Raw genomic sequence first — 12,854 nt, 5'->3', positions numbered from 1 at the left:
GGAACTTCTTTACTGTGAGGGTTACAGAGCACTGGAACAGGCTCCCCAGAGAGGTTGTGGAATCTCCTCTGGAGACTTTCAAGACCTGTCTGGATGCCTTTCTGAGTGATCTGCCCTAGTTTTTTGGTCCCTCTCTGGCAGGAGGGTTTGGACTAAATGATCTTCAGAGTTCCAATCCAATCTCTGACACTCTGTGATTCTTGTGTACTTTTTTAAAGCAGCTGACTCCTTCAAAGATGAATGCAGTTCTAGGTGTGATGGGGAGGCTGCCACTTAAGTGCAAAAAACACTTGGCCATTTTAAAGACAATGTAGAGCTTGTTTATGCTCAACAGTAGATTAACTCACTAGTTAGTTAGGAACTTGAGATAGACTGAATTATTTAAGAGTGAAATCTCTTGAAAATTTAGGTATGAACAGACATAGAAATAGCTTTGCTGAAGAATCTGGATGCCCATGCCATTCAATCAGTGGCAAACACATAGTAAAAACATTTATCTCTCAAGAGGTGAAATGGTTGTAAGCTTTACCTTACATTTCTGATGGGCTGAGAATATAACTGTAGTTGCCTGTTGTGGCTGATTAAATAATGCTAAGGTTTTTTGACCATAAGATCTTCAGATTCCTGTTGGTACTTCTGCAACTGATGAAAACCTCACAGCTTAATGCATTGATTTAAAGGACTTGGGGAGCCACTTTTAAGACCTTGAAAGTTGCAGGCCAAAGTGAATGGTATTGTATCTATAAGCACGAGCATTAGGTGGCATGAAGGAAAAAGGAGTTTGTTCCTATTCCAGCTGAAAAAAGTGTGAAATTTTAGAACTGTTGAGCTGATTACAGGAAATTATTTTTCCTTGCTTCTCATGTGAAGAGAATAAATGTAGTTATTGATGCTCACTGTTTTAAGATCATTGTTAATCTTGGAGGCATATTGCAAGGAAGGCTAACATGAGCTAGCTGTGGAAGCAACCCTTGTTAGCTGGTATCACTTCAACAGAGAAAGCTGAAGCATATGTGTGGTTACAAGCAATCTTTGTCAATATCCTGTGAAAGCCTTGGATTGATGATCAAAGCAGGAAACTAGGGCTGCATTGCAGTATAACCTTTGGTTGAACTTTTCAGATTTTGATTTCAAGAGGTGATATGTTGCATAAAATTTAATTTCCTAGTTTTCCCCTATCCATTTATTTAAGCAATGCAAATTAAAAATCCTTTGGAAGTTTGCTAGTGTCTCACTATCACTCTGGCATTGTTATTGACTAATTAGCTCATCAGTGTTGCCTTTAAATTATTAACCAAGTGTTTTTAAGTTAAAGCTTCTTCACTGAGAATAGTAAATGTATTTAAAGTCTTAGAGAGTATCACTTAGTACCTTAAAAGTATTACAAAGGCATGACCATTAACTCACTCATTTACATGTTTTAGTTAGTTTTGTGTTAGTTGTGTTTAGTTAGTTTTGTGTTAGTTTTGTTTATACTGTATAAAAAGCAAACGTGGGCTGCCTGGCAGTGTATAACAGAAAAGTAACTTAGCTTGGGGCTTGAACTAAGTTCCACAATACAGAAGTTAAGTCTGTCCTTTTGCTTTGCTATTTTTCTTTGATGAATGTGTAGATTTGCACATACTTGTTCAGAAGCAGTTGTTATTTCTGGCTTGATAGCTAATCTGTCTTGATGAATTTATTTATCGTTCTATGTAAAACAATGTAATTGTTACCCATGTTGCTCTTTGCATGTATTTCGCTTTTCCAAGTGTAGTACTTTGCTGATTGTTTTGTGGTTTGTTTGGGTTTGGTTTTTTTTTTTTTTTAAAATACATGCATACAGTTTTTCAAGATAATTTGAAATTCTCATGCTGTCCTCCAAACAGCTGTGTTGCCTTCTTAGTGTCACCTGGAATTTTATTACTGCACCTTCTATGCCAGATCATTAATGAGATTTTTGACTGGCACTAGGAGCAGGACAGACCCCATTACTATGTCCTCCCGATTTCACAGTGAACTATTGATAACTGCTTTTGGAATATGGGTTACAATTGTGGGTACCCCAACGTTATTGTAACCTAATCTCATCTCCATTTCTCTACTTACAAGAATGTCATGGGAGACTGAGACAATCTCAGTGTCTTTCTCCAAGGTGAAGCAACATCTTTCTTCTTTTTCTTTCACCATCCAATATTGCAGTTACCTTTTAAAAAGAAAATTAGATTGGTTTAATGTGATAGGTTTTTTTACCATTTTTAACTAAGTTACATTCACTATTTTAGGGTTATATACTGTTCTTCATGCCTTTTACTGTACTGCTTTGTGTTCGTTTTTCATGGGCTTGGGTGTGGATTGTTTTTGGTGCATTTGATTAGTTTTATTTTAAAGGAGATACTAAAAGGCCATAAACTTATACAAAACCTTAGTAGGCTCCAGTTACACTGTTCCATACTGTTCCATTGCAAGATGGGTACTAATCTCTGAAAGTTAGTCCTGTGATTTGTTTGAAAGTAATTGCCTTCTCAATTTTCAGCCATTTTTTAATTCTTTGCTTCTGAGTCATGTCTATGCTAATGATTCAAGTTGATCCTGGACAAAAATGTTTTTGATACAATCAGCCTATGGAAACTGACAGTGCCAACTTTGAACTAGATGTAGACTGTACTAAACCAGGGATTCTGCTGCCATAGCACATTCTCAAAGTCTTTTTGAAGCTCTTAGTGCTCTTATGTACTGTTCTTCAGGTTTTGTAAATTGTTCTTAAAACATTGGTTACCAGTATGCAATATTTAACAAGATTTGCTGAGTTTTGGTGCTGCGACTTCTTAATTAGACAGTGGTATTAGGATATAGCTTATGTATCTGATTGACATTATTTGAATATTTAAAATTATGGGAAATAGTTGCAGAAAAGCAAAATTAAATAATTTTATACATTGATCTCATAGGACAGGTTCTCAGATAATAATATAATGTGCCCAGGTACATCAGTCCTTTAATATTGCTTACATTTTCTTCCTTTCCAGTACGTATTTTGAGTTAAATAACAACTTGCAAAGCTCACAGTACTAAATGCCATCCAGACTAAAACTTTAAGCTTGGGGTTCTTAAAGGTCTATACAAAATACTTATAAAAAAATACAAATCCATTGAATTTTGATAAATGATACAGAAATCCAGTCATAATATGTCCAGTACTCACGTGTCTTTTTCACATACTTTTACTGAAAGAAGCATATCCGGGGAAACTTTTGACTTTGCAAATAAATTATTAGGTCCTCTTTTTACTAGAGTGTTAAACCTGCTCTTGTCCGTGGGTTCTGTTGTATTTTATTAAAACAAGCATGAATTCTGGGCAGAAAATCTTTTTTATGGAGACAAGTTAGATCTGTAACCAAATGCTTATATGATATACAGAATATATCACAAAATTAAAAGACTGCTAGTGTTACCTGCAGTCAGATGTTGCTTAGTTTCTGTGACTGTTGCGTGGATTAGTAATTTATTAATGGGCTACATGTATTAAATGTGGATTTTTATATTCAATGTGGATTTTTTCTTTCAAGCATGAGAGTCTTCAAGAAGCCTTGAGAATCTGAACTACATCATCGAACTTTATAAACATTAAGGTGTGCTTTGGGAAAATTCTCTTTACCTAATGATACATCAGGTTTTGAATGTTCGAAAAAGGTTATTAATAGTTGTAGTATTTTATAAGGGGGGGGAGAATCCTTCTCCTGTGGCATTTGCCTCTATGGATTTGCTTCTTGCAATTAATTGACTCATTTGGTTGAAAAAGCTGTAAACCTCTAATTAAGAATTTCTCAGTGATGGAACAGGTGCTCTCTCTGTGTAGCTTCTGTGGAGACTACTAAAATGTAAACTTATGCTGCATGTACTGGGCCTCTCAAGGCACACTCTACTCAGCTGCTTATTGTTTTTTAAACTCATAGGAACTTAGTTATCTTTATAATCTGCTGTAAAATTTGGATAAAATTGACCAAGACACTTAAGGTGTTTTTGGAGGAAGTGGAGGGGGCTGTAGATAGTCCAATGAGCACATGCAAACTGCAGGATTGAATATGTCTGATTTTAAGGCATGTTAAGCAGTTTGTTTAAGCCTTGGAACTAGAGGCAAGAAACTCTAGGGTTCCAAGCTGCTGGAACATTCAGAAACCGAGAATGACAAATGTAATGACTTTCTTTCAAGAAAAACATATATATATATATTAAAAAGTTGAAACTCTGCAAATAGGCGACTCATGCTTATTGAAACAGGCTGTCTAACGTAAGCATGCCTAAGACACCCAGTAACCTGATAAGCTTTTCTACATATGCTTTGCATTGTTTTATACTTCTCCATGTAATAGACGGGAGTTTCAAAAGTTACAAGGAGTAAAGTTGCTGCTAGACTGGCAACATTGCTTTTGTATGGGAGAAATTTCATGTCATATTAGTAGCAAGGTCAAAGATGTCCAAGAGCAAAATTCAGAAGCAGGTACCTAGTAATTCAGATTTTTAACCAAAAACTGTATGTCTGTTGTAGCAAAACCTTTAACATATTTAAGATGCAGTTCTTTGGTTTTCCTGAAATATTTAGTTTTCTGTAAACTTGTGCCAAGATCCATAAAAGGAAAATACTTCTCTGAGTAAAAAAAAGTATGTCTAAATAGTCAGATCTGTGTATGGTAATCTGTGGGAACTGCAGTAGTTAAAAATATAAACATCTGGGTGTATGAATCAGAAAGTTCCATCTAATATTTGTGGTCTGCTTCTTTTATACCCAGCCATAATTGTATTAAAAATTAAACAAATACTTTTAATATCTGCTCCAAAGCTTTTGTGGAGCTGTTGAAATAATAAAGTTTAAGTAAGTAATGAACAAATTTGCTCAAGTCTGAAGGAGAATGGCCAGAAGTCTGGAAAATGAGACTAGTCATATAAAATTGAAGGGTTTAGGTTGTTTACTTTGGAGAAAAGAGGAAAAAGGACAGAAACATAAAGTGCCTTGGCAGTGGCACTTGTAATGCTTTTACCCTGCTGGAGGTTTTGACTGGCAGGCACAGTGCATTTCATTTCATGGAACCACAGAACAGCCCAGGCTAAAGGGACCTTTTAAGATCATCTGGTCCAACTTTTCATGGGAAAGGGACCCTAGATGAGATTAGCTAGCACCTTCTCCAGTCCCACCTCGAAAACCTCCACTGATGAGGACTCTGCCATGTCTCTGAGAAGGTTGTTCCAAGGAACAGTAATTCTCATTGTGAATAATTTCATTCTTATATCGAGATGAATTCTGCTAAATACTTCTTGTTCCCATGTGCTGGTGTGTCTGCTGCCTGTCCTGCGGGAGGGAAATAGTGGTCAGAAAGTGCTGGTGGGAATGGGTTTTGCTGTCTCCCTGATGTAAAAACTGCTCCTACACAATGCTAAGTGTAAAAAAAGTCAATTGCTGCTTGTATTCGGTCCAAACAGGACAAGAAATGGGCTCCACCTGCAGTAAAAGCAGACTAGATGTTAAGAAGACTTTATAGTGTTCTGAACAGCTGAGCACTAGAAATTGTTAGGATCCCCATTATTGTAAATTTTAAAAGAATAAGGCAAAGAAACATCTTTCAAGAATAGTTGTAGATAATTGTCTGTGAAACGAAACATGGACAAGGTGACCTTCAAGATTTCATTTAGATCTTTTTATTATTTTAACCACCAGTTGATTTTAAAAAATAGAGGAAAGGAACATAGTTTACTCTTTCTCTGTCAAATTAACCTGAACAGCATATTACATAGTATATAAATGTGGTGAATAAATTCCACTGCATACTTTTACATATATCATAAATAAAAAGTAAAATAATTTTGTGTACATAGAAGATGTGTATTGACAGGATTTAAAGTGCATTAAAAATGCATTTTTAATTAAATAAAGTATTGACTTAATAAAAGCTACTTATTCATCAATAGTGAATCAACTACTAATTGTACTTATATATTTCATTAAGCTACATTAATTAAATAAATACCTGGAGTTGTTTATAATTTTTTTTCCTTAATTTTAAATTACTGAACATTTTAATATTTTTCTGCAGCTAGGAAGTATTTGAAATATAATATCTTAGAAGTTTAACAGGATTATTATGCATCAATAAGACTAATTTCTTCATTAATTCAATTTAGAATTTTAATGGAAGCCTGCACAAGTATTTTTCTTAAAAGTTTTGAGAATTTCAGGCAATGTCTTGAGCCAATTTCTTAATTCTGTGAGAAACAGCACACACATAGCAGATAGAGGGAAACTCACAGGTACATAGAATTATACTTTCCCACAGTCATGAAAATTATTACATTGAAGTGTGATGAAAAAATGAAATTTAAATTTATTTAATAGATGAGTATATATTTTAGAATGCCATTGGAGTCCCCTAACAGAAAAAATAAAGTGTGGCAATGCGAATAAAAACCTAGACTTCTAATACACACTTTTATTATTCTTCTTGACAGGTTATAGATAGGCTTAATATTGCTTAATGTGATTGTGAAATAATTTAGTTTAAAAATCTGGTATCCTATAAATGCTTTAATATGGTTAGGCAATCTGTGTCATTGTTCCTAGACACCTTTGCAGATCATGTAACTCTGCTTGAAAATGCATCTGTTTATTGTTTTCTAAACAAAAGAAGAAAATAACATATGATTACATTAAAGAAATAGTGTATCCTGTGTAGATTTTTTATGTGTGGTGGCAAACATGAAAATAAATTACCAGTGTTAAACTGACATTCTGTAGATTTCACATGTTTGTAAAAAAAAATAAATAAAAAATTAGTGAAGTTTACTTAGGAATTTTTGTCTCCATGTGGTAAAGGGCAATAGTTGGTAGAATGAAGAATTTTATAAGCTTTTAAATAAGAATCCTGATATGACACTTTTAATTTTTTAAAAAATAATATACCAGTAGAAATATTGTGTGTTTGATTCATATTAATATTCTCTGTGAACTTCTTCATCAGTTTGAATGACATCAAAAACACAGCAGAAAGAGTGAAATATTGCTTATCATAAGGATGTCGGTCTCTACCCCATGGAACTGGTGAATTGCAACAGGCATTTCTGAAACTCATTTTCAAGACAACTGTGCTAAAGCAAGAGCTTCAACAAATCATACAGATCTTTCATTATTCTGTAAAATCTTATTTAAAAAAAGCAATGTGGGACAATTCTACCATTACTGTGTGTAAAGTTCCAGACAAGGTTCAGTAGAATTAGAAAAAGTATGAAGGCAACCAAAATGAGTAGTCAGAGGGGAAGACCTCCAGAGGGACCAAATCAAAGTTAGTAGAAACCATTAGCTTGCAGAGACCACTGAGGAATAATGTGATTCTATAGGTCTATAATGTATAGAAGAGTGAATAAGGAATTAGTATTTACTCTTTTTCATAATATGGGTGCTAGAACCATCCACTGGTACTGTTAGGGAACAGTTTTAGAATAGCCAAAAGAAAACCTTTGTAGATGAAACTACAGTATGGAAGACATGATTAATGATTTTAAAAATCAGAAGCACAGAGTTCAAAACCATGTAAGTGTAAGAAACTGGTAGAATATCTGTGGAAAGACTGCATTTGCCCTGTGTTAGTCTTCCAGTCCTTGTCACTGTTCCAGGTAAGATACTAAGTGGTCCTACAGCCTGATTCCTCATGGCAGGTCCTCCATCTTCATGTGGTACTTGTGTGAAACCACAAGTAACTCCTTTGTTCCCCCCTTAAAAAACAAGCAAAATGTGCATGAATTAATATTTTTTAAGTTCTCAGGTGTACAAAACGTTCCATTATTAATGGAGTTAAGTATGAGTCAGCACCTGCTGTTTATGTATCAATCAATGCATGTAATGTGAATATCTTAAGAAAAAAGGAGAAGACTCAGTAAATCGAGTTGAAAAGGCCTACTAATTACTGCAGTTACCAAATACATGAAGAATATTTGTAAACTTGATAAAAATTATATATTTTATTATCAGGCTTATTTGCTGGTTTTAGGAAAGCTGTTGGCCTTTAGTTAATGTGGTCATTTTCACCCATTGGAAACTGGTGCTAAATACTGCTCCATTAGAATGACCCAGTGTATGTGTTTACACTGCATTTTCCCATGTGTAAATGGTCAATATAAGAAAATCAGGTAATAAAGAAGCTTCTTTTGTAAAAATGAATCATGATGGTGTCATGAAAAACTGCCTGCAAACTCATTTCTGTAGTAATGAAATAAGTTTTATGAAGTTTCTAATAGTCAAACTAACAGAAGTTACTTAGAATTTTTAAGTTTCCAGACAGCATATTGTTCCTGTGTAATCTAATGAAAACAATGTGTGTTCTGGAAAGCCAAATGCTTTCTGATCTTAAAAGAAACTAATGAATAGCTGTACAGATATATATATATATATAAATAAAAACATCAGTACCATATGTAATGAGCTTATGTTTTAAGTATTCAGAATCATAGTATGATTTCATATTTGTGGTGCCTGCTGCTATCAAATTAATAGTCCAGCACCTCTGCTTTTTCTTTGTTAGTTTGTCTGATGATGATAAAAACTACAGAAAAATCAGTGTTGGAGTACTTTCTTTTTGCAAACCTTTCTCCTTGATATGTTCTTGTTCTTTCACTTATCCAATTAAATAGTTTCAAATCTCTTTTTATCAAGTACTTGTCAAGCATTTGGTACAGAAGAATGGTTTTACCCTGCCTAGTTAATTAAGGTGACTGTAAACAAAAAGATGTACAATTCAAAGCCAGGAGTTTTTCACACAAGAATGGAGGTGATAATAGCTTAATTCCTGCTTGATCTTTCCTGTCTTTGCCCTGGCTACTTCGGATTGACCTTGTGCACAATCTGATGACCTCCCTATTACACTCAGCCATTTGGAAAGCTGCTCATGCCATAGCTGGCCCTGAGGGGCTATCTGGGAGACCACTGATCCATTGACCCATGTCAAGACTGGGTTTCAGGTCTGATCTACTGAGCTTCTGACGTAGCTACATACTACACCCACTATAGACAAAGCCAGTAGGGCAGTCTGATTTTTTTTTTTCCTGCTACTTAAGTGGCATGTAGTTTGCACTTGCTGGATGGAAGGCCAATTTTACACCAGTCATTTGCTATGAAATACACTTCCTGAAGCAATTACATGTATTGATCCTTTCTTTACGAAGGAAGTAAATTCTGTAGTTTAGTGGCTCAGTTTTCCAAATCCATCAAATTGCCAGGTTTATTTGGTTTATCTAAGTCTCATCATCAAGTTCCCCCCCAAAAAACCCAAACCAAAACAAAATCTTTGAAATATGTTAAACGCAGAAATATATATGTTATATCTTAATGGACTTTTTTATTGTGTGATGCAGGACTTTGGAGACATCTGTAAAAGTGTGTAAATTAAGTTCCAATCACATCAAATTAGATATGTTTATATATATCCTAGTGCATATTTTACAAAACAAATGATAATTTATGAAGCTGCATGTCTGTTTGCAAAACAGGGAAACACTCCACTTATCCAGGAGAAAATTCTTATCCTTTGGATCTTGATTTTACTTCCTCACATATAGTTTTCAATTCTGTGCTAGAACGTGCCATTATCTGCTTAAATTTTTTCTTTCTTTAGGCATTAGTATTACTTTGCTTTTCTCATAAGACTTGGAAATTATAATTCCTCTGCTGTATGTGCTTGTGTTTTTTTCCTCAGCTGAGTTCAGCATAGCAGGCTCTACCTGCAAAACTGCCAGGAAGGGCCAGCCATGGAGGTGTTAAATGCCACCTTCCGGTCCTGTTCAGCACAGGCCTGTAGAGCCCACTTGTTTAAGCAGCAATGATCCTGACAAAGAATTCAGTGCATCCACAGACCTTGTAACCATGTGAAATTCCTTCCTTCTTTTGTGTGTGTGAGTGTGTAATTATGCATGATTCTTCCCTGTAATTATAGACTGGACACATAATTGAGTTAATGACCTTTCTATGAAAGAAAAATATTGACTCGATTCAGCTTTGTGTGTTTTTTTCTGAAAATGTGGTATAACTTAAAAAAAAAAATAAATTTCCAAGCATTGAACAATCTTAGATAGTAGCCTAAACGTTAAGGTCTTAGACCCTTTATGTTAGAAAGAATAAGAATTTAACTGTTATTTACACCTTTGTAATGAATACGTATGGTGCTACTTTCACCCAAACTATGGCCTGCCATTTGTGCATTAGCACTTAAAAATGGGGATTGTAACAAGATGTGGAAAAAAGCGGTTTTCCCCAACTTCTTAACATCCTTGGTTGTCTGTCACTAAATATTATTGTACCATGTGATGTTCATTACTTTAGTTTTTTAAGTTTCTCTGTACATAATATGCAATCAAAACCAGTGTTCTGACTTCTTTGTTTTATAGCCTGTTGTGTTTTAGTTCTGTCATGTTAAAAGTGCAAGGATTTTTCGTATTTAAAGGCTTCAATTTTAGAAAGTATGAAGGTAGGGATTTTCCTATTCTGGAGGGGAGGGGGGTGGATGTCTGTATACTCTCTTTGCCTAATGCTATGCTAATAATAATAATTATTTTTTTTAACATGACAAAGTGCATGCTCTGACAGAATTTATAACATGGCATTGTTTTTCATTTGTGTATACAGGAATTGATTCCTGAATTCTATTACCTCCCAGAGATATTTGTCAACAGCAACAATTACAATCTGGGAGTGATGGATGATGGAACAGTGGTGTCTGATGTTGAACTTCCACCATGGGCCAAAACCCCAGAAGAATTTGTTCGTATAAACAGACTGGTAAGATGTCTATCTTGTGTTGTCTGTCAAGGAACATTTGTTTTGCACGATTCTTCTGAAATAGTTTGGATCTTTACTTGCAATATATAGCTGTTTATAGTTTAGGTGGGACTATGACTGAAATAATATGAAGAAATGTTAGATTTACAAGATTAGGAAGAAAATCACAGAATCACCAAATGTTTGGAGTTGGAAGGGACCTTAAAGATCATCGAGTTCTCACTTCCCTGCTTGGGCAGGGACACCTCCCATTAGAACAGGCTGCTTGGAGCCCCATCCAACCTGCCCTTGAACACTTCCAGAGATGAAGCCCCCGCAACATCTCTGAGCAGACTGTTCTAGTGTCTCACCAGCCTTATACTGAAGAATTTCCACCTGATCTCTAACCTAAATCTCTCTTCTTTCAGTTTACAGCCATTACCCCTTGTCCTCTCGCTGCAAGTCCCTGTAAAAAGTCCTTCCTCAGCTTTCCTGTAGGCCCCCTTCAGGTACTGGAAGGCCACTATGAGGGTCTCTTGGAGCCTTCTCTTCTTCAGGCTGAACAACTCCAATATAGAATTGGTCATTCTATAGAATTGCTCAAAAAAGTTTTCAATGTGGTCTACATACACTGAAGATCTTATCCCATTTGTATGTCAGCTCTTGTGGTTCTAAAGAGCTAATAAAATGATGATGAAGACTTGGAGAAGCTTTTTTTAATCATAGTAATATTTGTCACTCTCATCACTTAAATATAATTTGAGGGTTTTTTAAATTTAGTATCCATTTGACTCCAACGATCAGTGAACACCTCAGGAAAGAAGGCTGCATTTTAAATCTTGTGCTGACTCTGGTTTCTTCCATTAAATTGATATTTTTCAGAGCAATTTTTACAAGAAAATAAAACTGAGTTCTCCTTTGCCTGCTTCAGTCCCCAAACCTGTATGACTCTTCTCTTCCCTGTTTTGGAAAATTCTGTTGTTAGCACTGCCTGTTTTGACTGTGTCCTCTGTGCAGTGTAATAAATTACAGAATAGTTGCTACACTATCATGGTTGGTGTTCCAGCACATCCTCAAAGCTATTACATTAAGCTTCTCTCAAAATGAAAGGATTCTTTATTAGCAGTGCTCTAAAATAAATAAATTAGAGAAGTTTTTTTAAGTGAGTCTTGAAAAATGAGGCTGCAGTTTCATGTGGTAGTCAGCAAGCTGAGAAATACTAATTAAGGCATGGAAACACTCAAACACTTCAGATACCATGCTTGGACTTGATAACATCCTGATATCCCTAAGTTAGAAAAGTGGGAATGGAAAAAGTTTTGTTGCTGGCAGAACATCAGAACTCATATTCATAAAAGTGCAGAACAGTCACATCAGAAGAAATCTGTAATGTGTAAGTCATCAGAATGCTTTATACTGCACTTTTACTGGTGGCATGATATCATAGTTTTCAGAAATGTCATTTGGCTGGATCTCTGCAGGCTGTTGTGGGATGCACCATCATAATCACAAATAATGTTAGATGAATTTAGTGTTTTGCTTTGTATGTGCAAATTTTATTTAAATGAGGTATGAAATACACTAACATTTAGCAGGATTACTTGGCAAACCATATGCAAATGCATATTTTAATCTTACAATTGTGCTGATAGGTAATGGGTTAGGGAGTTAGCCTGACATCTTTTTTGAGCTTAGGGTGTGTTAGTGGTTCAGGATAGCCTGAGAAATTAAAAGCTGTGTTCTTAAGCAGACTTGTCAAAGGCAGTCTATGGCCTTGATCTCTTATGTTTGTTTCTGTATAAAATAAATTTCTCATTCTATTAATTACGGATCTGGCTTTCCCCACTGTGAAGTTATTCTCCATCTCCTGCTTCCTCCTCTTCTAAGATTTTAGTTCTTAATTTTCTTTTGCTCATTTCTAGCCTTGGTGCCAGGTTTTTCTCACCCTCACCTCTCTGTACCTACGTCATCCTTCCATCATTTCCCAAAGCCTTTCTGCTTGAGTCTGCCTTTCTTGCAGCTTTCTGTGATATCTCTCACTTGTGCTGTATTCTCAGGATGAAATGCTTCATCAGCAGGA

The 12,854-nt window shown here is 35.3% G+C and overlaps 1 protein-coding gene across 1 annotated transcript in view; it reads left to right on the top strand.

Moving 5' to 3' along the window:
• Positions 1-12,854, top strand: part of LRBA (LPS-responsive vesicle trafficking, beach and anchor containing) — a 408,793-nt gene that overhangs the window by 302,146 nt on the left and 93,793 nt on the right. Inside the window, exon 47 of the mRNA XM_010009006.1 lies at positions 10,643-10,795. Within this exon, the coding sequence (XP_010007308.1) occupies positions 10,643-10,795 (153 nt within the window). The remainder of the gene's footprint in view (positions 1-10,642; positions 10,796-12,854) is intronic.

The sequence above is a fragment of the Chaetura pelagica genome, unplaced genomic scaffold, assembly GCF_000747805.2.
Source record: "Chaetura pelagica isolate M959 unplaced genomic scaffold, ChaPel_1.0 scaffold221, whole genome shotgun sequence".
Classification (NCBI taxonomy): domain Eukaryota; kingdom Metazoa; phylum Chordata; class Aves; order Apodiformes; family Apodidae; genus Chaetura; species Chaetura pelagica.
This window is presented reverse-complemented; position numbering and strand designations above follow the sequence as displayed.